The sequence below is a fragment of the Patagioenas fasciata genome, chromosome 6 (genome assembly GCF_037038585.1).
Source record: "Patagioenas fasciata isolate bPatFas1 chromosome 6, bPatFas1.hap1, whole genome shotgun sequence".
Classification (NCBI taxonomy): domain Eukaryota; kingdom Metazoa; phylum Chordata; class Aves; order Columbiformes; family Columbidae; genus Patagioenas; species Patagioenas fasciata.
Window position 1 is genome coordinate 15862312 of NC_092525.1, and position 21443 is coordinate 15883754.

Sequence of the window (21443 nt, forward strand, 5' to 3'; positions counted from 1 at the left end):
CCATTTGAAGCCACATCGATAAGGACCTGCTGGGGTTCACCACCAGCTCCCCATCCTTGTGCCACAGGCTCTGTCTGCCTCCTGCTACAGATTTACTCTGCCCTGAGACCATGATTCAACCCACTGAGCATCCCTCTGAATGAGCCCCCTGTTCTCAGGGTCAGAGAAGAAATCTGATCTCCTCTCTGAAACAGCAGCTCAGAGGGCCTGAGGCGGTGGGAATCTGGTCTTCACTGAAAGTGCTGTCAGTGTTTGATCACTTGGAGTGTTTTGACATGGTTTGCAGTTGGATACACTCATCTTCAGTCTGTGAACTTATACATGTCAACCAGGCAAGCACATCAGCCTCCACATTAGTGTCTAGGAGGTCTACAGCTGACAAGATAAAACCTTTTCATGACCAACACGTGGCTACTCAGAGGAATGGAGACAAGAATCTGGTGCGATCTCCAAGATAAGATATTATTCACCTTCTTATGCTTGAAGAGCTTCTAACCCTTTACCTGCCTTTCCATTGCAAGTCTTTACCATTTGATAGAGCTTTTTTAAAAAATGAGCATTCCATGCAGATGATGAGCAGTGGAAAAAGAGACTTAGCAAATAGAAGTGACAAATTTGGACAGATGATGTTACCTGGGATCTTGCTCAGAGACTTACCATAAGGCCAAGGCATGCATCCTCAGTGGTTTGAGCCCTATCATGTGTCACAAAACAAGCGTTTTCTAATGATGGGTGACATTTTGTGCCCAGAACAGCATCAGTGTAGGTATTGGACATCTGGCAAATGATTTCATTCTGGAAAAGTGACAGAAGCAACCAAAGCTCTTTGGTCATTTCCGACCAGAAAAACAGCATTTGCTACCTCCCATGTCCAGTTCCAGGGAAAGACCTTGCCTGGGATTCATGCCCTCTCCACCTCAGATGTACAGAAAGACAACCCACCGGTGTGGGTACATAAGAAACTTTCCTGTGGGCTATTTTTTGTATATGAGTGCATGCCCACATCACATAAAATAGCAGCCCCCACCCTACAAACACCCTTTGCAGCAAAGGGCTGGGGAGGTGGCTTCACAAATGGGCTTCCTTGCTGCATCAAGGTCTTCTTTGCTAGGAAGCTGTCTGCTTTGGGGTCTCCTAGTGCCCACATCCCAGCTGGCAGGAGCCAGCACAGCTCCGCCAACTTCAGTTACATGCTGAGCAGGGTATTTTGAACAAGGCAAGGATCCAACCTTTCATCTGGAGGTGGTTTGCCTAGACGGCATCTGCTACCAAGGTGACATGCCCGCAGGAAGGTTGCTTGCTCCAACTCCTATGTCTGTGCACTACAATTCTCCCACAAATACCATCAAAATTTAAATCTCCAGATGCAAACCCAGCCAGTATTGGCCAATACCATTTTGAGATTCACTCCATCCTGCATCCGCCACAAGCCCCTGTACAATCCATTCACAAAGAACAAGTTAATTAACATTAAATCACTCAGAGCTAGCTCGTTCCTGCCTATCAGTATCATCTAATCAGTGTCCTCAACTGAAAAGTAATCTCTGACTTGATCTTTCCTTGGCCACTGAGCAGTGCCTGAACAGAGGGGGCTTTGTTTTGAGTCACTAGAGACATGAAGGTCAGCTCCCAACCTCTTCCTGGCATTGCCCTTGCCTTGGAGAGCAAGGTAGAGCCTGTTTTCATGTCAGACCTTGTTCTTTTCTTCCTAGCTTTGACAAGAAGATGTCATTTGTCTTAGGGTGTCGCTCCTCAGACATGGAGCACAATATGGCAAAGAAGCACCATGAAAGCACATCCCAGGGGGGGACCAGTCCTGGACATAGCAAACCCACCACCCACCCAGGGACATCCAGCGCCCCCCTGGCCTGACAAGAAGCCATCTGCCATGCAGTGACTCCATCACTTGCAGAAGATAAGGCCCAGCCAGTTTTGCTTTGGCAGGATCCATCCACACTCCAAAATTAGGTACAACAGAATATGAAATCCAGATGACAGGAGGATCCACATCTGCTACTCCATTGCACAATTGCAAGCTGGACTAGTGTTCAGGTTGTGTCAAGCAGACAGGCCAACTTAGAGGAGGACAGGTTTAAGTCCATGAATTCTATTAATTTTACTAGGCAAAGATCTGCCCCATTCCACAATATTGATCCTTCCCCAAAATTATATACTTTGTAAAAGTATTATATATATACACACACACCTTGAGATACTGTTATTATAGCATGCAATTACATTTTTGCAAGATTTTAAAAGCAGGCAACCAGTCTGTATGACTGATTTTATGGGGGTTTTATTTTGAGTGAAGTAATTTGGTAAGTGTAAATTGATAGTCTGATGGAAAGCCAGACTGATGTAGGTGAACATTTTTCAAATAGGAGATAGCTGTAGGTGGGGAAGACAAACCTTTTAGAGATAAAACATTAAAAAAAAAACCCTTTAAGCATGATGTCTTAAGAAGTATCCAAGTGAGGGGAATTTTTAAGGCAATTTTAACAACCATTCATGAAAACATCAATTTTTCTATTGCAAGCCCAAGTGGTGTTAACCCAGACATTACCTACAGCTGGATCCTACAAATCAGACACTTGCTGGTTCCACAGGTCACAGCAGCTCCTCCACACCACATATACTCCCCCAGATCTGCCCCCTTTCCACAAGCAATGCACATCTCCAACTCCAGCCCACAATGACCATCAGACCTCTGCTCCAACAGCACCAGCCAGCATACCATACCTTGCTGACTTTGGACATGATTCAAACTCTTACCTTTCCAAGTCAATGGGACACTCCACAAAATAAAAGACCAGGCTTTTTTTTTTTTTTTCAGATTTTTTTTTGTCTTTTTAATTTAATCTCGGTACGTGATTTCTGACAGTGCGTCAGCATCTCCCGCTGGGTCAGCCATCTCCAGACCCCGTTACATTCAGTGTCAGATCATACGGTGGCAATGAGCCAGTGTTTTTGAGCCTCACAGTCACTTGCATGTCTTTACGGGTTGTCGCTTAACATCGTTTGTGAACAGCAGCACAAAAGGACACAACGTATGAAAAACAAGAGTGGGGATGAGGTGAGGGTCCACTGAATGCTGGACCCTAAGGAGAACTTTCCCCAGGTTCCCACAGGTCCTGCAGGGATGAACCCGAGCACTGGGTGGGAAATGCAGGGTGCTCCCTCCTTTCTCCTTTGCCTGAGGGGTGGCAATATGGGCTGCAGTCTTTTCCAGAGCCAGGACAGCAGCTCACACTAGTCTAGCACCCATATTTGAGTGTACAGGATGGGGTTGCTGGCGGTGGCAGGACCGGCTGGGTCCTGCCGAGGGAAGGAGAGAGATGATGCAGGGAGGCATGGCTGAGCCCCAACGAGCAAGGATATCCACAGCTCCAGCAGTGTTGTCCACCCCACACTGACCCCCTGGACACATCCAGCAGTGGGGACAGGACCTTGCCACTGTGCTGTCCCCATCGATCTGCTGGCAGAGGAGCAGGTCCCTGGAGCCAGCCCTGCTTTGGGTTTCAACTGCATCTCAAAATCAGCGGGGCAACCTGAGAGCACCAAAAATAGCCAACCCCAAAACCCAAACCTGTCACCTGAAATGAACTGATGATCCTTCCCTGCCACTGGGCTTTTGCAACCTAAACATAACATTTATAAAAAGTAAATTATTTCATCTTATAACTTAAGTGCATTGAGTATTTCCTTAAATATGGTTCACGCTGAAAATAAAGTTACTTTTGCTGTACAGTAAATTTCTGATAGACTTAGAAATAAACTTTGTCGATACAATCTGGCAGGTGTGGCTGAGCAGGACGTCACCCGCAGCCACCCAGCTCTGCACACACACACGTGTCTGCCCGCACACACACTCACATACACACACGTGTCCTCAGGGACGATGTTAGGGGTTTCTAGCTTTCTATATTCGCATGGGAACATCTATCTCAAAAGTCCCTGTGTTTAAACAGCGAGCGCTCAAGCTGGTTGAGGGAACAGAGGGAACACCCCGCAGCAAAATTTTCCCTATGTTTCCCCAAAGCGTTGCCAGTTTTTCAAATTTCAAAATCCGGTTTATGCTCCGGGATCTCCCCATGAGGATCAGCAGTTTGTTCTTTCCACTGCTTGGACCAAAGGAGGAGATATGGCACTGGGATGCTCCCTTAGGAAGGGTTTCCCCCCTCCAGCTGCCTTTCCCCCCACTGAAATGAGTAATTTGGTTTGGTTTCCCATTTGAAATTTGAAAACCCATCAGCCAGCTGCAAAAACCACTCCTGTTCCTAATCCTAGGATCCTAAGAGAAACATGAAACTATGCAACCCATAACTTAATTCGCTCCTTGGGAATCCCAAGCTACAACATCTTGTTTGACAGCATCCCAGCAGTGTCGCCTCCCCCTCCCTCCCACCCTGGGAGCTCTGCAGCCCCTCCCGAGGCAGCGCAGTGGCATCAGCTGCCCCGTGCTGGGGACAACGTGGTGCTCAGGAGGTGAAGTAGGAGTTCTGCATGGAGTAGAGGTGGTCAATGGGGTTCCCCACTCGCGCCTGGAGTGGTCCCGCATCCGCCGTGGCCAGGAAGCAGTCACCAAGGTTGCTCAGTGAGGTATCATCGCTATCCAGGTCGTGGAAGAGAGGCTCAGCACCTTGGGAAGCAAGGAAGGAGTAGAAGGGCTTCAGAGCCTGCTTTCTTCTCCAGCACCTTGACAGTGCCCAGTGCGCCCAGCTTTTGCAGAGTAAGGATTTTGGGGGGTGGGGACTGCTAGCTTCCCAGAAATCGCTGCATCCCCATGCATGCATCTCCCAAGTACCAAGTGATAGAACAACAAGAAATGGCCTCAAGTTGCACCAGGGGAGGTTTAAATTGGATATTAGGAACAATTTCTTCCTGGAAAGGGCTGTCAGGCATTGGAACAGGCTGCCCAGGGCAGTGATGGAGTCACCATCCCTGGAGGGGTTGAACAAACATGGAGATGAGGTTCTTAGGAACATGGTTTAGTGATAGGGTTAGGTTACGATTGGACTCAATGATCTTGAGGGTCTCTTCCAAACAAAGTGATTCTATGATTCTACACCCCTGCCACACAGCACCCCTCCACCCCAGTCCAGCATCTCTTCGAAGGAGGGAAGGTAAGAGGCAAACCCCACAGCCTTACCGTAGGGGTGCATGTGGTCTCCGGGCATCTGCGGGGGGGTCAGCCCTTGTCGGAAGGGGTCAGAGCCATAGACGCTTTGCTCCATGCCCAGCAGCTGTTGGGGCGGGGGCAGAGGGGTGTAGGGGTTCAGCATCCCCTCCAGCCCAGCGCTGCCACTACCATTCGTCTGGCCTGGAAGACAAGAGCAAGCCATCAAGCTGCTGCTTTTTAGGGTGCCTGGCTCCTTTGGTAAACCCAGGAAATGGGGAGACCATGAGCATGTGGAGAGCTGGGTGTGAGAGTGTACCTGAGCTCAGGCGCTGCGTGTTTTGCTGATCCTGCTGCTGCTGCTGCTGCCTCCTGGCGAGCTTCTTCATCTGGCCGAGAAGAAGAGGAAAAAAATGGGGTGAAATCATCCCCTGGCTGGAGGGAGAGGAGCCCCAGCACTGGCTGCTGATGGGGGGCCACCCCTCGTACCCACCTTTGCTCGTTGGTTCTGGAACCAGACCTGCACCACACGGACACTCAGCCCCGTCTCAGCTGCCAGTGTCTCTCGCACCTTGGAGAGAGGAATGACAGTGGTGTCTCAGCACCCTCAACTTTTTGGGGGAACTTTAGGAAGGGACAGAGCAGCCAGGGCAAGTCCTTTCCCAGCATCTAGGACAACCCTGGGGGCTGGAGGTGGTTGGGCATGGGCCCTTCTCCCCATACCTTCCTGCAGGGCTTGGAGGAGACCTCAAACGATGCCTTGAATGCCCTCCGCTGCTGCGTGGTCAAGATGGTCCGGGGTCTCTTGGGCCGCTTGTGATCCTTCCCATCCTCTGTGCCCTTCCCTGAGGCTTGGCCCAGTTTGCAGATGCTGTCCTCATCATCACTTTTTCCTAATGGGGGGAAAAAAGAAAGCAGGTCTTTTACAGACAATGGGCCGTGTGCATCACATTCCAGCATGTCCAAAATAATATGGGGGACTTGAAACAAGCTGCTCTCCCCAACGTGGGGCTGTGGGGCCTTCAGGCAGGAGCTACTCTGGGAAATCCTGCAGCGCTGTCCTGCCTCTTCCCAGTCCTCCCCATTTACCGCATAACCACCCTGTTGATGACCTCGCTTGCGTGGGAGGGCTGTAATGCAGGTTTGACAGCACGGGTCCTTCCCTCTCTCGAGCCGTAAATCACTTACAGCCTTTTTTCCATAAAGCTCCTCCACCACCCATTTGGGAATTGATAATGGAGCTGAGGTGCTGGTTTGATGCAGACACAGGTTGCAAGGGTGTCCTTGGCTCAAGTCCCACCCTGGGGCTGCAGCCTCTCTCGGAGATGGGGATGCACCGGGAGGTTGTGAACTTGGTCCAGAGTAATTCATGGCTAAAGCAGGTCAGGTCGTACCCCATGGCAAGAGCTAATCATGGACCACACAAAGCAGAAAAGTACAAATCCAACAGCATCCCAGTTAAGAGAAGAAGAAAGGCAGAAGCAGATCTCTGGGGCGAGGGGAGGCAATGTTACTCGCGGAGGAGCAAGGATGCTCTTGGGTACCAGTTACCTCTTCCCTCCACGCTGCTGGGCTCTCTCCTGGGCTCAGCAGCTGATATAGAGACCTTCCCTGTGGTGAGGGCTGGGACATGGAGAGGTATCCCCACTAGTGGTCCCCAAAACTGCCCGGAGCTGGGTACTGGTGCCCGGGAGCCAGTGCCTTGCTGCTGCTGCTCAGCTGCAGCACATGCATGACATGCCAATGGCAGCAATGGCAAGAGGACAGACAAACTGCTGTTTTCTTGCGTGTCCCAGTGTGAGAGATGTAGTAATGCAGCAGGTCAGAGAGCTCCAGTACTGGGAACCCCTCAAGTGTGGGTTTTCTGATGGTTGATGAGGCTTGAGTAGTGGCTGCTGCTGCCTCCTTCTCAGCGCTGAGGTGCCTGCTTTCCTGAAATCTCAAGGAGTTTAATTCTGATGGAAGGGTAGAGGTTTTTTACAAATACTGGGGGGAGGAATGTCAACCGATGGAGACATTTTGGTGCCTAAACCCCTTCACACCTTAAAAAGAAGTGAATGCCCAAATTCCCCCCAAGTCCAAGAGGGGCAGAGCCTGGCAGGAGGGAGCTGCAGGCTCATGGACTCTATCAAGTGATACTCAAAACCCACACCAAGGAGGAAAACCCACTCCCAGCAGCGCCCCTGAACCCTCCCCCACAACACCTGCTCCCCAAATCCCTCCCAGTGTCAAAGGGAAAGAGGGAAAAGTGAAGCTGGATTTGGCGGGGTATTACTTTTAATTAACTCTCCCTTTCAAACCTTTCCCACCGAGGAAGGGGGGGGAGAAAAGAAATTAATGAGTGTCTGGGGCTGCCCCTGACGTCACCTGGGAAGGGGCCGGGACGATAGATATTGTGCAGCGTGCCCTCGGTCCGACCCGCCGAGCCTGCATCCCGCCGCCGGGGCCAGGACATTCCTCACTCCAGGAGGATTTAGGGAGAGGAGAAACGTTAGGACGCTTTTAATTGGAAAGTGGGGTCCTCTTTCAGAGGGGCTTGTTTACTTAGGCTGGGCAGGGGAGGCTCGGGGGAGGCAGTAATTGAAGCAAGGGTTTGGGAGATTACAGACAACATATGGCTGGCTTTTTATCTGCGCTTTCTCATAAAGTGGCCTTTGGTGCACGGCGGCTGGGGGGGAGGGAGGGCAGGGGGCTTCAAAGCAGCGAGTGGGGGGACAGAGGAGAGGCTGGACATGCACATCACACATTGCTGGTGAAGGGCATGTGGGACCAGTGCTGGAGCGGGGACATCCTTCTGCATTCCCCGGTGTGGCAGGGGTTCCCCAGGGGGGCTGTGGCAGGAGGGGGCAAAGCTGCACTACACTGAGCATCTGCATGGGATGACGGGATGTGCACCTGAGCATGTCCCTGCTGTGCCACCATCCCCGGAGCCACGTACCATCCTGAGATAAACTGTTGCTGGCCATCAAAACCAGGCAGGGACAGCACTGGAACTAAGTTATGGGGTCTACAGGGGAATGGGAAGGACTAGGACCCTCCAGCCAGGGTGTATTGGGGGCTTCGAGTTCGGTTGCCAACCAGCCAAGCTGCTGTCATGGTCTTCTGACTCCCACACTGGCCCTTCGCATCCCTTGGGTCTCAGCTGGAGTTTCCACCAAAATAAATCTTTCCCCTGGAGGTTTTTGCTCATTGAAGCTCTTGCTTTGGCCGGAGCCCCTGACAGTGGGGCTGGACCATGGGCCAATGAGTCACTAGGGAGGAAAAACTCCTCAACCTTTCCCAAACTGCCCTTTTCCCCCACTAGGAATAAACCCAAAATGCGGCCAATGCACTTATTTTCCTGCATGACGTCTTCTCATTGGTTCCTATTTTAATTGAAAGAGTTTGCACATCCCATAAGGAAAAAGAAATAATAATTCTTAAATATATTAAGGACTTTCCCAGGGCTAAGGCAAGACCCAGCAATGCCAGATCCCACTGCTTTCTTCCTCTTCTGCTCCTCCAGCACTGGACCATCACTTGCTGGCTCCCTTCAGCCACCTCCTCCCATGGCCTCACTATTTTTTAAATATCATCACCATTTTTTGGGGGGAGGATCTGCTCTTTCGAGTGAGCAGAGCTGCAGAAGACAGAGCTCAGACAGAGCCAGCTGTAGGCAGTGCTGCAAAGCAGCCAGCCTCTTGCTGCAGAGCAGCACAATATTGAAGAGAAACATGGATTTTGGGCAATTTTTGCTCCATCCCCACTCAAAACTATCCCTGGTCCCCTATACATCTTCCTCTCTCTGCAGCATTCCCTGATGCTGCATGGCTTTGCCATGTTTGTGACCTACCCCACTTCATGTCTTAACAGCCCCCTCTTAAACATGCTCATAATGCTCTTTTTTTAATTCAGAGCTTTGTTCTGGCAGGGAAAAGATAGGCTCGCCCCAGCTTGCCGGCAGCCCTTTCCAGAGCACGGCATTTTAAATCCTTCCCTATGCAAAGCAGGCGTATGGTGGGGGGCCGTGCAGCCTTGCAAGGAGTGGGGCTCTGCAGGGATGGTGATAACACAAGGATTTCTACTAGCAGATCATTTCCACCCCTCTGAGTCCTGCTCCTGGGTTTTCTTACTAAACTTCTCTTCCTGGGAAACATTCAGATTTGATTTGTATTGACGGTAGATACATATGTTAATGCTGAGCTCTGAAGGTCCCTTTCAACCCAAACTATTCTATGATTCCTCCATTCCCCGGGGCAAAGAGGTGGGAGATGTCACATTTGGCCAGCATGGCTCTGCCCCTGCACCCAGGGAGGCTGCACCCCCCTTGGGATATGGGGTCCTGTTGCCCTGCACCAGACAGGAGCTCAAACCCTTATAGAAACAAGCCTAACGAGATGGGATGGTCCCCGGAGCATCCTCCAGCGCCGCAGCCCCTCTACTGTCAAGGCACCACTGAGGTGGGAGAGACTCTGGCTGGAGGATGCAACAGTGTTTATAGAGCTTTTCCCTTCGGACCATGGGACAGAGGTTTAAGGCAGCAAACCCAAACTTTGCCTCTAGATCCCACTGCACTTGCAGGGGCCTTGGAGTGGGACCAGCCAGGGAGACGCCGGGCGCAGGCGGCCCCTTACCAGAATCTGACAGAGCCGGGCTCACCAAGCTCAGCAGCTCCCGCTCCTTCTCGTAGTCGCCCTTACAGAGGAGCTGCCCTTCCTTCAGCACAAACTCGTCGCCCTTCTGCAGGCGCCGCTCGCAGACGCAGCAGCAGAAGCAGTGCAGGTGGTAGACGCTCTTCTGGGCACGCATCACCAGCTCGCTGGGCGCGATGGCCTCCAGGCACCCGGCACACTTCACTGCGAAGAGCCTGGGGGAGAAAGAGGAGATCATAGAATCATTTGGGTTGGAAGATACCCTCAAGATCATGGAGTCCAACTGTTAATCCAACACTGGCACTAAACCATGTCCCTAAGAACCTCATCTATGTGTCTGTTCAACCCCTCCAGGGATGGTGACTCCATCACTGCCCTGGGCAGCCTGTTCCAATGCCTGACAACCCTTTCCCTGAAGAAATTTTTGCACCTGCCTCTGGCTTGCACTGAGATGTCAGGAGATGCTGGAGATGACAACAGGGCCTGTGAGCTCACCCATGCCTTCGACAAGCACCTGTAGAAAGGACCTGTGCTGTCGGTCATCCACAAACCACCCCATCCCTCTGGCCTGGGTCAGCAGGGCACTGCAACAGCCCCATTCCTCATTGCCAAACACACCAGAAATGCCTAATATGTCAGAAAAATGTCCATGGCAGCAAGCTTTGGGTTAAGGCCAGCGACAAACAGAAGACCTGGTGTGTCAAAAGCGAAAGAAAAAGCTCAGCTTGTTCCTTAACAGTGATGTGACAGTGTTTGAGGCAGCCCTAATTGTACAGTTCCCAGGTTTCAACAGACTAGCTTTATACTTAAAAGCCAATAATTATAATAATGACAGCAATAACACTTAGGTTGATACAGAGCTTTTTCTTCTCTGACTTTAAGTGTCCTTACTGAGAAGCTCAGTAGCACAATTGATGATTTACAACTGGGGAAACTGAGGTGAGCAGACCAGAGGTGGCAACATCACTGTTGGCTTGAAAGGACTTGGAAGCACCTGGAGTTAAACCCTGGGCTGGATGTTTTACATGAATGGGATGTTTCCCCCAATACAGATGTTTAAAGGTACCAAACCACAACGTCCTCGCCACCCTCAGATATTGATGGTTTTGGCTTGGGCCCCATAAAGGGAAAATTGCTCTTTACCCAGCCTCATCCTAAATATCTGTGGGAACTGGACATTATTATTCCCCTGTCTCAATTACTTTGTCCCAGGAAGAGAAGTCAGAAGTCAGCATGCATCCTGCAGAGGTTATCTCCGAGCATTGCCCGTGTCCCAGCCTGGGGATGCCCCAGGGAACTGCACGGGGAGCGCTAAATCTATCCCTCCCCCTGCCCCAGATGGCTCCCACCTCCGTGGTCCCTGTCCCATGGGACCTCCATCCCTGGAGGGGGACCTGTGGGGTTGGGGGTTGCAGGGCTGGAGAGGGGAACAGAAGCCCTGCAGCCACCAGCCAGCTTTCAATCCTTCTTTTCTGTTTTTTTTTCTGGCTACCACATAGGAAATAAAAAGTGCTGAGTCAGCCCCATTCCAACAAGGAGAGGAACAGATGTATGCAAAACCCTGGCAGCAAAACCGTCAGAAAAACAGGAAAAAAAACTTTAAAAGTTTCTGTGATGAGCTTGATAGTCTGTAAAACAAGGAGACAGAGGGCAGAGCAAGGCACGCTCGTGTCTTTGTGCCCCAACGGAAGCTCCCAAGGCACCCGTAACAACAGAGATGCTGCTGAACAAAAGCCCCAGCAGCAAAGGGATGTGTGTCTTGCTGCAGCCAACATGCAGCCTCCGCTCCTGTGAAATCCCAGCCAGGCTTCATTTCACCCCTGTATTTCACTGCTGTAGTCACCTGATAGCTGATGAAGAAGATGGTCAGCTGTGCAAACTGCCGGTGGGGGACAGGCAGACTCTGCTGCACAGGCAGCATCGGCAGCAGCTGCTGGCATCTCTGCCCATCTCATCGGAGGCCAGTGCACCTGGGCAAGGCAGCATGTCCCACCAGTGCCAGGAGGGCAGATATATGCAGGAGCAGAGGAACACAGAACAGTTTGGGTTGGAAAGGACCTTCAATGCTCATCTAGTCTAACTCCCCTGCTATGAGCAGGGACATCTTCACCAGCTCAGGTTGCTCAGAGCCCTGTCCAGCCTGGCCTGGGATGTCACCAGGGATGGGGCATCCACCACCTCTCTGGCCAACCTGGGCCAGTGTTTCATCACCGTCAGTGTAAAAAATTTCTTCCTCATGTCCAGCCTGAATCTCCCCTCCTTTAGTTTAAAACCATCAGTGCTTGTCCTGCTGCCTGTCTCTCCACAGTGATGGGCAGGGTCAGCCACAGAGCATCACCTCCTGGTGCCTCATGCCGGGGCTGGTGAGCACCCAGTTCCAGAGGCAAACAGCTGCCTGCTAGATGTGCACATAGCTGGTGGAGTGCCAGGGCACATTGCCACCCATCAGCAGTGCCTGATGGCCTTTGGGGCTGGATGTCAGGGGCTCAAGAGGTTGGAAAAGGGGCATCCAAGGGTACCCTTTCATTAGTATCAGCTCCCTTCCACCTTGGGGTCCTCTCATGAACACTTCACACTGGTTTGTGGGCTATGCCTGCTCCCTGCCAGGCTTTCCCAAAACGGCAATGGTGAGCACGGGGATGGGGTGCATTGCTCTTACCATGCCAGCCAAATCCTGGGTACACCCAGTAAATTGTAGCATCCCCCCAAGATGTAGGAAAGGGGTGTTATAAAGCTTTTATAAAAGTACCATCGCTACAGAAAGTGGAAAACCAGCAAATAAAAGGTAGAAGTTAGGGAGTTCGTAATTCCAGATAGTAGCTTTTACTTTTGTACGTTCAACTTTAATTTCCCAGGTTTACATACAAACTGCCTCTGTTTGTATTTCCAGCATCCCTGTGACTGCCCTGGGAGGAGGGGGATGTATATTCCCTTGAAAGGATCCCTGTTGAAGGCTCATTTTTTTCTTGTTCCAGCTCTGAGAAATGCAGGCTTGTGTTAATATTTCTGGAGTAATTTCTTCTTTAATTATGTCTCTTTTATGTCAAAGTGGAGGTGATTTGTATTCATCTGGTAACACGTTTTCATCCTGTTTAAATGAAGTTTAAGCCTTACCTGTTGGGGCTACTAACCGCTCTCAGTAATAAAATACTGATAAGCTTTTACGTTACTACTATCTAATCTTCACAGAAAGTGCCCAAAATCTCTATTTCCAGGGCACTGGTTAGAGACTCATAAACCTTCGCCAGTTAGGCATAGCCACATCGACCAAGCAATAGATGTTCCTAAGCCCAAAGCATGTTGCTAAACAGGAGGGTGAAACATTTAGGTAAATGGCTGCCTAATATCAGATACTTAAAGCTGAACTCAGGCTGCTGAATAAGAGGCCTTATTTCCAACTGAGTCCCCAACAGCTCCTGCTGAGGGATGCCAGACAGACCAGGCATCTTTCAATGCCCAGTGCAGGACTCTCCCATCCCTGCGCAACGTGAGATGCAGAGAAATCCCCATAAAACCTCTTCCACGGTATGAAACCATAAAGAGCTCCTTCTAAACCCACAATAAATCGAGATCTTAGGCACGAGAAGGTCTCGGGCATAAAAACTGCAGCCTACCGCAGGTAGCAATGAGTGGAGGGAAAAGGGCATCACTGGTGTCCCAGATCCCACAGCCCTGGACCAGCCCTGGACACTACTGGCTCCTCTACAGCCATTCGGGAGGAAGAGCACACATGGATAAACCCCCACATACGATAACTCCTGCATGGATAACCCCTGCATGGATAACTCACCAGAAACATCTCTGGTCAGACCGAGATGGGGCTGAAGGAAAATCTTCCAGCACCCAGTCTAGCAATTAATTTAACATTTTTTGCCTGAGCGAGACACACCAGCCTGGATCCAGAGACGTTTTTATCCACTTCTGGGATCTTCAGTTCTGTGCCCACCTCCCTCTTGCTGCAAGCAGCAGGCTGCAGAGCAAATACTATCTTTTCACCCCTATCTATCTCTTTGTGCCTCCGTGCAGCTGCAACAGGGGCTTCGAGACCTCATTTCTCTACAGGAGGCTGCACAGAAGAGGAGGAGGATGGTTTCAACAGGTTTTAAAACACAAACAAATTACCAACCCCTAAATAGCAACAGGAGTGCCTTCATTTCTGCCGTCCTAGGGACGCTGTAGGCTTTGGTTCTTAGTAGATTTTTTTTTCCCTCCATAGCTTGAGGTTCAAAAGCTAAATGATGCCTGGCTGGTAGTCTTTGTGTTTGTTTGCCTGTCACAGGTTGCTCAGTAAAAGCCTCAACAAAGCACTGACAGTGAATATTTGCAAATGAAAACAAGCCCACTCAATTTAGGAATAACTGGAACAAAAATACGGTAATGCAAACAATTTTTATCACAACACACAACCTTTTGTCTCTGATCTTAAAAATGTTCCTGTTCCTATATTGATTAATATGAATTAAAATATGCTTTTTAGATTTAAGTTCTTTTTGAAATGTCAATCTGTAGTTTGGAAACAGAAAGGTGGTGGTGATAGGTTTCAAGAAAATCTTGAAACAAAATATTTTGCCATTTCTGAAAGTATAACATTTCTGCTGGAAGACCCTCAAGCGCCCTAGCCGACGTTACAGACATCCATCCTTCCCCTGGGACACAGTCTGACTTTGCTGTACAATTCCTCTTCCTTGAGAAAACCATCCCGGACCTCTGCTTTGGGGTTTCCCATCCAAGCAGCAACACCAAAACCTCTAAATTTTGACACGTGGCTGCAGCCACCTCTGGGTTGGCACATCCCATCTCTGGAGCACCGACAGAGAGGGGGGCAGTGTGGGCAGCCCCGTTTCCCATCGGAGCTGCCCCCCCCTCTTTCTCCCTTCATTTTGAGGTGACAGGCTGAAAGGGGCCGTGATTGACAAGCGCTTCCCGGCTGCTGTCTGTCTGCGTGTGCCGCATACAAACGCAGCCCTTCGCAGCCTCCCCGGGGAGGGTCAGGGACGCTGATATTAAATACTGACGGACAAATCTCAAACGCTGCATGGCGGCTCGGTTTGGGCGGTGGGATGCTTTCCTCTCTGCCCATGCCAGCCTGGCCTAGCGGGGTGATGAGAGAGGCAGGGGCAGCATCCAAAAAACCTCACGGGCTCCTGGCCAAGGGTGGGCACTGGTGGCACTGGTCGCTACAAAGCACTGCAGGCAGCTGCTGTGTTCCCTGCCAAGGCTGCCCATAGCAGATGCATCCACAGGGATCATAGAGTCATTGTGGCTGGAAAAGACCTTTAAGATCATCAAGTCCAACTGTTAGCCTAATGCTGTCAAGCCCACCTTTAAACCATGTCCCTAACACCTCAGTGCAGAGACCTGACCAATTCATCTCTTACTCTCACCATGGCCCAGGAGGAGCCTCAAATCAACCCGCCAGAGGTGCAGGGAGCTCCAGCCCAGCCCCGCTCACAGCTGTCCCTAACCAACAGCCCTCCAGAGAGCAAAGCTGTGGCCCCCCCAGCGCTGTGACCTTGGCATGGGGACAAACCGATGGCCAGGCACGGTGTGAGGGGCGCGGGAGGAGGCTGGTGCCAGCAGTGAGCCACAGCACTCTGCAGGGAGCAAGGACGTCGGATTGAGTTGTCTTGGCACTGAGTCATCTTCTCACTCACCCGTCAGAAGGGGGGATGGCAGCACCGGCTCCTCCATGGGCTGGCCGTGGAAACATGCCCAGTGCTGTCAACCCTGCACCTAGGGCTTGGGAACAAGCTGCTGTCCTGCTGCTGCTGGGCTCATCTCACCCTGTCCCCTCTCCAGCCCCCTCCGGCTGCAATGGGGATGGGGAGAGCAATTCAGAGCACAAGCCAATACCAGCAGTCCCGGGGAACTCCGAGCCGTCCTGGGGAACTCCGATCCACCCCGGGGCTCCAGGCTCCCAAGGTGATGGAGGAAAGCACCCACTGCCACCCTCACCATCCCTCCCCGCACACCCCAAGCCCTCGATGGGACAGAGGAGGGATGTTTTCCCTGGGGCTGCTCTCCTGACCCTTCCCCAGCTCCTGGCTCCCTCCCCCTCCCCGAGGCGGACAAGTGTTCGTTTTACTGCCTGGCAACGGGGCCGGGGCTAAGCTTGCTAAAATATGAGTGTTTTTTGGCTGGAGTACCAGAAGGCTGCAGTCCTACAGAGAGAAAAAAATTGAGCACTCCATGCCATGGCTCCAGAAAGGGGGAGAATTAGGTTTCACACCGAGCAGGCTGGACCATGGCATTCTTTAGTTAATGCTTAACAAACGCCCAAACAAAAGCAGCCAACTTCGCTGCATGTTTGTAAAATGTATTCTCAGCAGATTCAGGTTTATTGGAGAATTCACTCACTTTGCAGCAAGTGGTGTTTTCCTTTTTTTTTTTTTTTTTTAATTTCCCTTCTCCTCCCTCCCCCCCAGCTCAAGCCCTTCTCATTCCTGTTGCCTGAATGCATTTTCTGACGCTTCAAGGGGACATGGCAACGGGGCTGAAATGGGCTTATTTCATCCTGGGGGGCTGATGCGAGCTCGCCTCCATGGCCTCAGGGTGCGAGCTCTCCTCGGGGTTCAGCCAAGCCACTGCTGGCAACCGGGGATGCGGAATCTGAAAAGCAGACCCTCAGCCTTCTGAAAATCCACCCCGGCTGTGTTCTCCAACAGGCCAAGGAAGGTGAGGAAGGGAGGTGAAGCCTGAGACTCCTGCTTTTCACCTTTCTTCACCCAACCTGGCTCTTTCAGAGTCTGAACCCAGTGGTCCCACCCCACCCAGCATCCCAATCTGCTGCACATCCCAGCCCTGTGCAGCTCCCCGCCTCAGAGATCCCATCACAGCAATGGAGGCCAACAAGCACAGCTTGCTTTCACAGGCAGAGCATTGGGGATGGCCAGGGCATGGAGGAGGGGACAGCTCCATCCAGGGACCCCAGAGTCTTTCAGGGGGTTAAAATGGGGAGTCCATGCATAGGCATCCTGCAGGAACACCCCTAAATGAGCTCCTGCCCTGATCCTCCCTGGCAACTAAGCAGGTCCCATGTCCCCTCCTGGCATCTGGTGCCGTGGCAGAGGACACCAGTGACAAGGGACAAGCTGGGTACGCTGTGGCAAAGAGGAAAGGGGGGCAGTGGAGGAGGAGGGGGTTGGCACTGCGTTATTCAGCTTCCTTCTGCTACATATGAACCACCTGAGCCTTCCCAGGAAAGGGCACCTTGGTCCCTGCCTCCTAGGTGAGATCCCAAAGCAGTCACTTAACACACCCCCAGACCCTCTGGAGACCAGCCAGGACATGCAGGGGCACTGCTAGAATAAAAGGGTTAAACAAACAGAGAAATGAAGCCTTCCCAGCAAACAGCTGCTGCCAAAACACACCAGCAACCCGCAAGCCGTCTCTATGCCAAAATCAAAGGTCAAGCAAGTGCACAGTTTCTGAGGCTGCTTTAAGTTGTTCCATTTCTGACCAAGGACATACTAATAAGACTTTCACCAACAAGGCGCTGTACAAGCTGATGGCTCTGAGTCCCCTTCAGGCCCTTGGAGAGTCTGATAAAAACCCTCAACTAACTTCAAGAGCAGCCCAAAAGCAACTTCCTGGGCACGGTGAGAAGAACAAGACCAAAATGCTGATTTTTGTCCCCATTTCGCTAAAGGCTGCTTCTTTTTGTGCGCCTTGCCTCCACTCCATAACAGCATGTAGCATCTGGCAGGGAGCTGGTCCCATCACAGCACCCATCGAGAACCTGGTTTTGGAGGTGGGAGGGACACAGGTAGGAGGGGTAGAGGCAAAAACATCACAGTGTCCAAGTCCAAAAGCCATCCCAATGGATGTGACCCAAGGATCGATCCCATCCAGCCACAGCACGTTAGTTCTGCATCCCAGCTGATGCATCTTCCACCAAGCCAAATTTCAAGCAGCGACCTCCTTCCCCCCACAGTGCCCTCAAGAAAACAAGGATAATTGAAAAACCACAATATCACTAGTCAAATTTAATATTGAGAGTGAGTGAGCGGGAGCCAGAGGTCAGAATTAATTACACCCCACCATATTTCAGCACGCTGCCGCGGCTCCGTGTCCTTTCCTTGGGGAGCAGCGCTTCCACAGAGAGGTCGACAGACATTATTAGAAAGGACTGATCTAAACGTACCCCCAGGAGCTTTTCAGCTTGTCTCTTCAGAGCCTTTGTTTGTACTGAGATTAATGGGGAGGCAAATGAGCGAAAAGCAAAGTCACCAGGAGTGAGAGGATGTGCCATCGCCGCCACCATCCCGATTTAGTCAGTTTTTTAAGTGGGAGACGGGAATAACAAGGAGAGAAGGAAATACTGTTTGTGTCATTCATTTTGTGGATAAAATGTAATTATCTTGAAAGTCTTTTTTTTTTTTCTTTCCAAGCAAGATAAATCCTGGCTAAAAAAATCCTGCGGGTTGGGTTTCCAGACCCCTTGGGGATTTTACACACTCACTGGTTTTTTTACATGCTGTACCACTGTGGGACAAGGAGATATTTTCATTCTGTTCCAGCTTAAGGCACCCCTTCTTGCAAGTCATTATATTTGCTTCTGAATATTTGTAACCCTCCTGTGACGGAAAATGAATACAGAAAGAAAATAAAAATTAAAACCTTTCTAATTTCCATTCAGAATTTCAAAAGGAGCGTTACAAAAAAAAAAAAAAATAAAATAAAATAAAAAAATAAAAAGGAACAAACATAACAAACATTCAGAAAGCAGAGAAATGTCCTGCTTCAGGGACAACCAGCACTCAACTGGTCCCGACCCTGAGGAACCCCATCCAGCTCCAAGCAGAGGAAGGGCTGGGGACCTCCAGTCTCTTGCAGCCCCGACTCACCCACGATGCCATAAATTCACCTCCACCTTGTACCAACAGGTTCAAAAAGGGATCAGGCAAATCCAGGGGACGGAGTCCACCCCTAGCCTGGTCCCACAGGTCTGACCTCACTCTAAGAAGCACCCAAATCCCTGACTGCCCAGGGCAGGACAAGCTCCCCTGGCTTTTGGGGGACTGTCCCAGAGCATCCCCATCAAGGGCAGCATGGGTGGATGTGCACCAGGTCCAGCTGTGCCCCAGCACTGGGGCTCCCGGCTGCTCTCAAGTCTCCTAGGCTACAATCATGGCTTGTCTTTTCCTTTATTAAACAGAAAACCCACGTTCCCCCGAGGGCTTTCCAAGCATCCAGGGATGGGGCATTTAAAATCCACGAGGCGTTCGTGCCAACGTGGCAAACTCTCATTAGGAGGCGACCAATATCCTGTCAAGCTGCCCGGCTCTCCGGCGGCTATAAAAATCGCTCGGCTGTATAAAAACTAAACAGTGTAAACTAAGTCGGACACAGAGACCAGCTGCTTCGAACGGGCTCAGCAAACAGAGATGCACGGGACCACGCTGAACGCTGCCAGTGGGGAGATACCAGCCTCCCGGCTGGGTTGTTTCTTGCCTTATCTTTTATTTCCATGTGCCCCAGCTCACCCTCGCATAAGGGTTTTGCTTAAATATCATCTGCGTGTGTTGCCAAGTTGTTGGGATGGCTTGTTTGGGGTTTTTTTTCTTTCTTTTCTTTTTTCTATTCTTTTTTTCAACAGCATTTCCACAATGGGAAGCAGCTGTTGTGGTTAACTGGCTGCTCCCGAGCAAAAGCGAAGCTGCACATCGAGATATCTCAAAAGAGGCATCCTTCATTCATAGCTCCGTGCACTAGAGAGCACTATAACATGTGTTTCCATGAAGTTTTGTTAACTACTCAGCTAAACAAGCGCGCTGGAAATGCCAGAGGAATATGCTCTGGAATGAATGGAAATATTCATCTAAAGAGACATTAAATTTAAGCCATCTTTTTTCCCCCCCCTCTGCTGATCTCATGTTGCATCTCTCTTCTAGCATGTGCTCTCAGGCTGAGGTTTTGGGAGAAATAAATGCTGGGGACACATTTTGTAACCTCAGCGGCACCCGAGACAGGGCGGCAATAACAGATGACGGTGCGTGGGGGATTCCTTGGGCCATGGGTGGCCTGGGGCTGCGGCAGCAGGGGCAGTCCAGTGATGGGCAGCCAGACGGGCAGCTCATCAACCATGATCACGGCAAGAAACCCACTCCCAAACGGCATCTCCTGTGTGGAGATGCTTCTGCTGAGCTGCTCTGCCTTTTGTGGGTCTGAGTATCAGCTCCCCAGAGGTGCTGAGCACCCTAGAGGATCTCAGTCTCATAACAAACAGGGGTAAAAACTCATGAAAACACAATTATCGGGAGTTTAAAATTCACTTCCTTCTTTAAAGTTTTTTCCTCTTCAATACGAGGAAGTTTGGGAGAGAAGTTCACATTTTTAGCCAACGCTCTCTTGAAAATTCAGTATTACACCAAACCTCTTTTTGACTTCTGTGTAGGAACTGCATTTCAAGGTGGTTTTGGTAGCCATGAACACCCCTCAGAAGGCTCTAATTGACACCAGCAAATGAGAAGCAGTCTCAGATCCTGACGTAAATTAGGGGGTCAGAATTTGTTGCGGGGGAGGAAGATGCTCAGAAGGCTCCAGACTGGCCTAAAGGTGCCCAGCACCAGAGCTGGTTGAGAATTTTCCCATAAAATAATTTCCCTTCCTTCTACTTGCTCTATTTTACATGCACACACACATACACATACGTACATTTTATGTTTCTTTTCTGAAACATCTTTTTTTTTCCATGGAGTTTTTTTAATTCAGACATGAGGGACCCTCTTTGGTTCAAGTCACTTGGGTACCAAAGGGCTGTGCCCAGGGATGCTGAGTAACGTAGAAAAAAAGGATCCTGAGCAACGTAGAAAAAAGGGATCCTGGCATTCTGCTCCTGCTTGGCAAAAGCCCTGGCTGGACCCCATCTCACCATTCCCTACCCAAAAACGTTTTTCTGAAGCTCTGTGATCTGAAAAAATCCCTTTATGTCTTCTTTTCTTTTGTTTTGTTTTGTTTTGTTTTCCTTAACCATTTTGATTTCCTTGCCAAGGTGCACTGGAATTTCCTTCCAGATGTGAACCGTCGATGCTCTGCCCCACGCACCCCTCACACCCCACAGCACTCCAGTGTGCTCCTATCACTGGGGCACCAGAGGAGGCTGTGCCAGGATGCGGGAGCAAAGAGCAAAGACCCCTACCAGGGAGGACAAGAATGCAGGGACAGCCCTGTCCCCTGCGCCACCACCAGGCTCACGCTGTGGTCACCATTGTAGGGATGTGGGGCTGGTGCCCAGCTTGCCAGGATACCTGAGACAGGTCCCAGTGCTGCTGAGGTACCAGGATGAGTTCTGACAGATGAGACGGTAAAAGCAAACATGCTTTCTCCAGGAAACAGGTTCCTGCCGCTCGTCTGCTCGGAGTTATCGCAGCGCTGGGGCAGCAGCCCTTCCCTGCAGCCTCCGGGGGCCGGCAAGGCAGGATATTACTTTGTTGCTTATTCATTTTATTGCTTCTCCTTTCTAAATATTTGCTTGGCAGGGAAAGGATTCCCTTTACACAGTATCTGTTTTTACAGGTCAATTGAATTTCTGGTGCTCTCAATCCCTCCTTCCCTCCAATTGCATTTGCAAAACAAATATTGATTGTACCAATTAGCTGCGAACCCCTTGCAGAAGATGGCTCAACGCCCTGAGCCAGGGGAAGGAGCTCCTGGTCCCAAAACACATGTTGGTAGACAGAGCTGGTGGGCTGGGA

General features: G+C 50.7%; 1 protein-coding gene across 1 annotated transcript in view; it reads right to left on the reverse strand.

The window, feature by feature from the left end:
• Positions 1-2628: 2628 nt before the first annotated feature.
• Positions 2629-21443, reverse strand: part of LMX1A (LIM homeobox transcription factor 1 alpha) — a 44155-nt gene continuing 25340 nt past the window's right edge. The window contains exons 4-9 of the mRNA XM_065842417.2: positions 9730-9962; positions 5840-6009; positions 5610-5687; positions 5436-5505; positions 5150-5320; positions 2629-4639 (exon numbers count right to left, since the gene is read on the reverse strand). Coding sequence (XP_065698489.2) covers positions 4479-4639; positions 5150-5320; positions 5436-5505; positions 5610-5687; positions 5840-6009; positions 9730-9962 — 883 coding nt within the window. The 3' untranslated portion in view covers positions 2629-4478. The remainder of the gene's footprint in view (positions 4640-5149; positions 5321-5435; positions 5506-5609; positions 5688-5839; positions 6010-9729; positions 9963-21443) is intronic.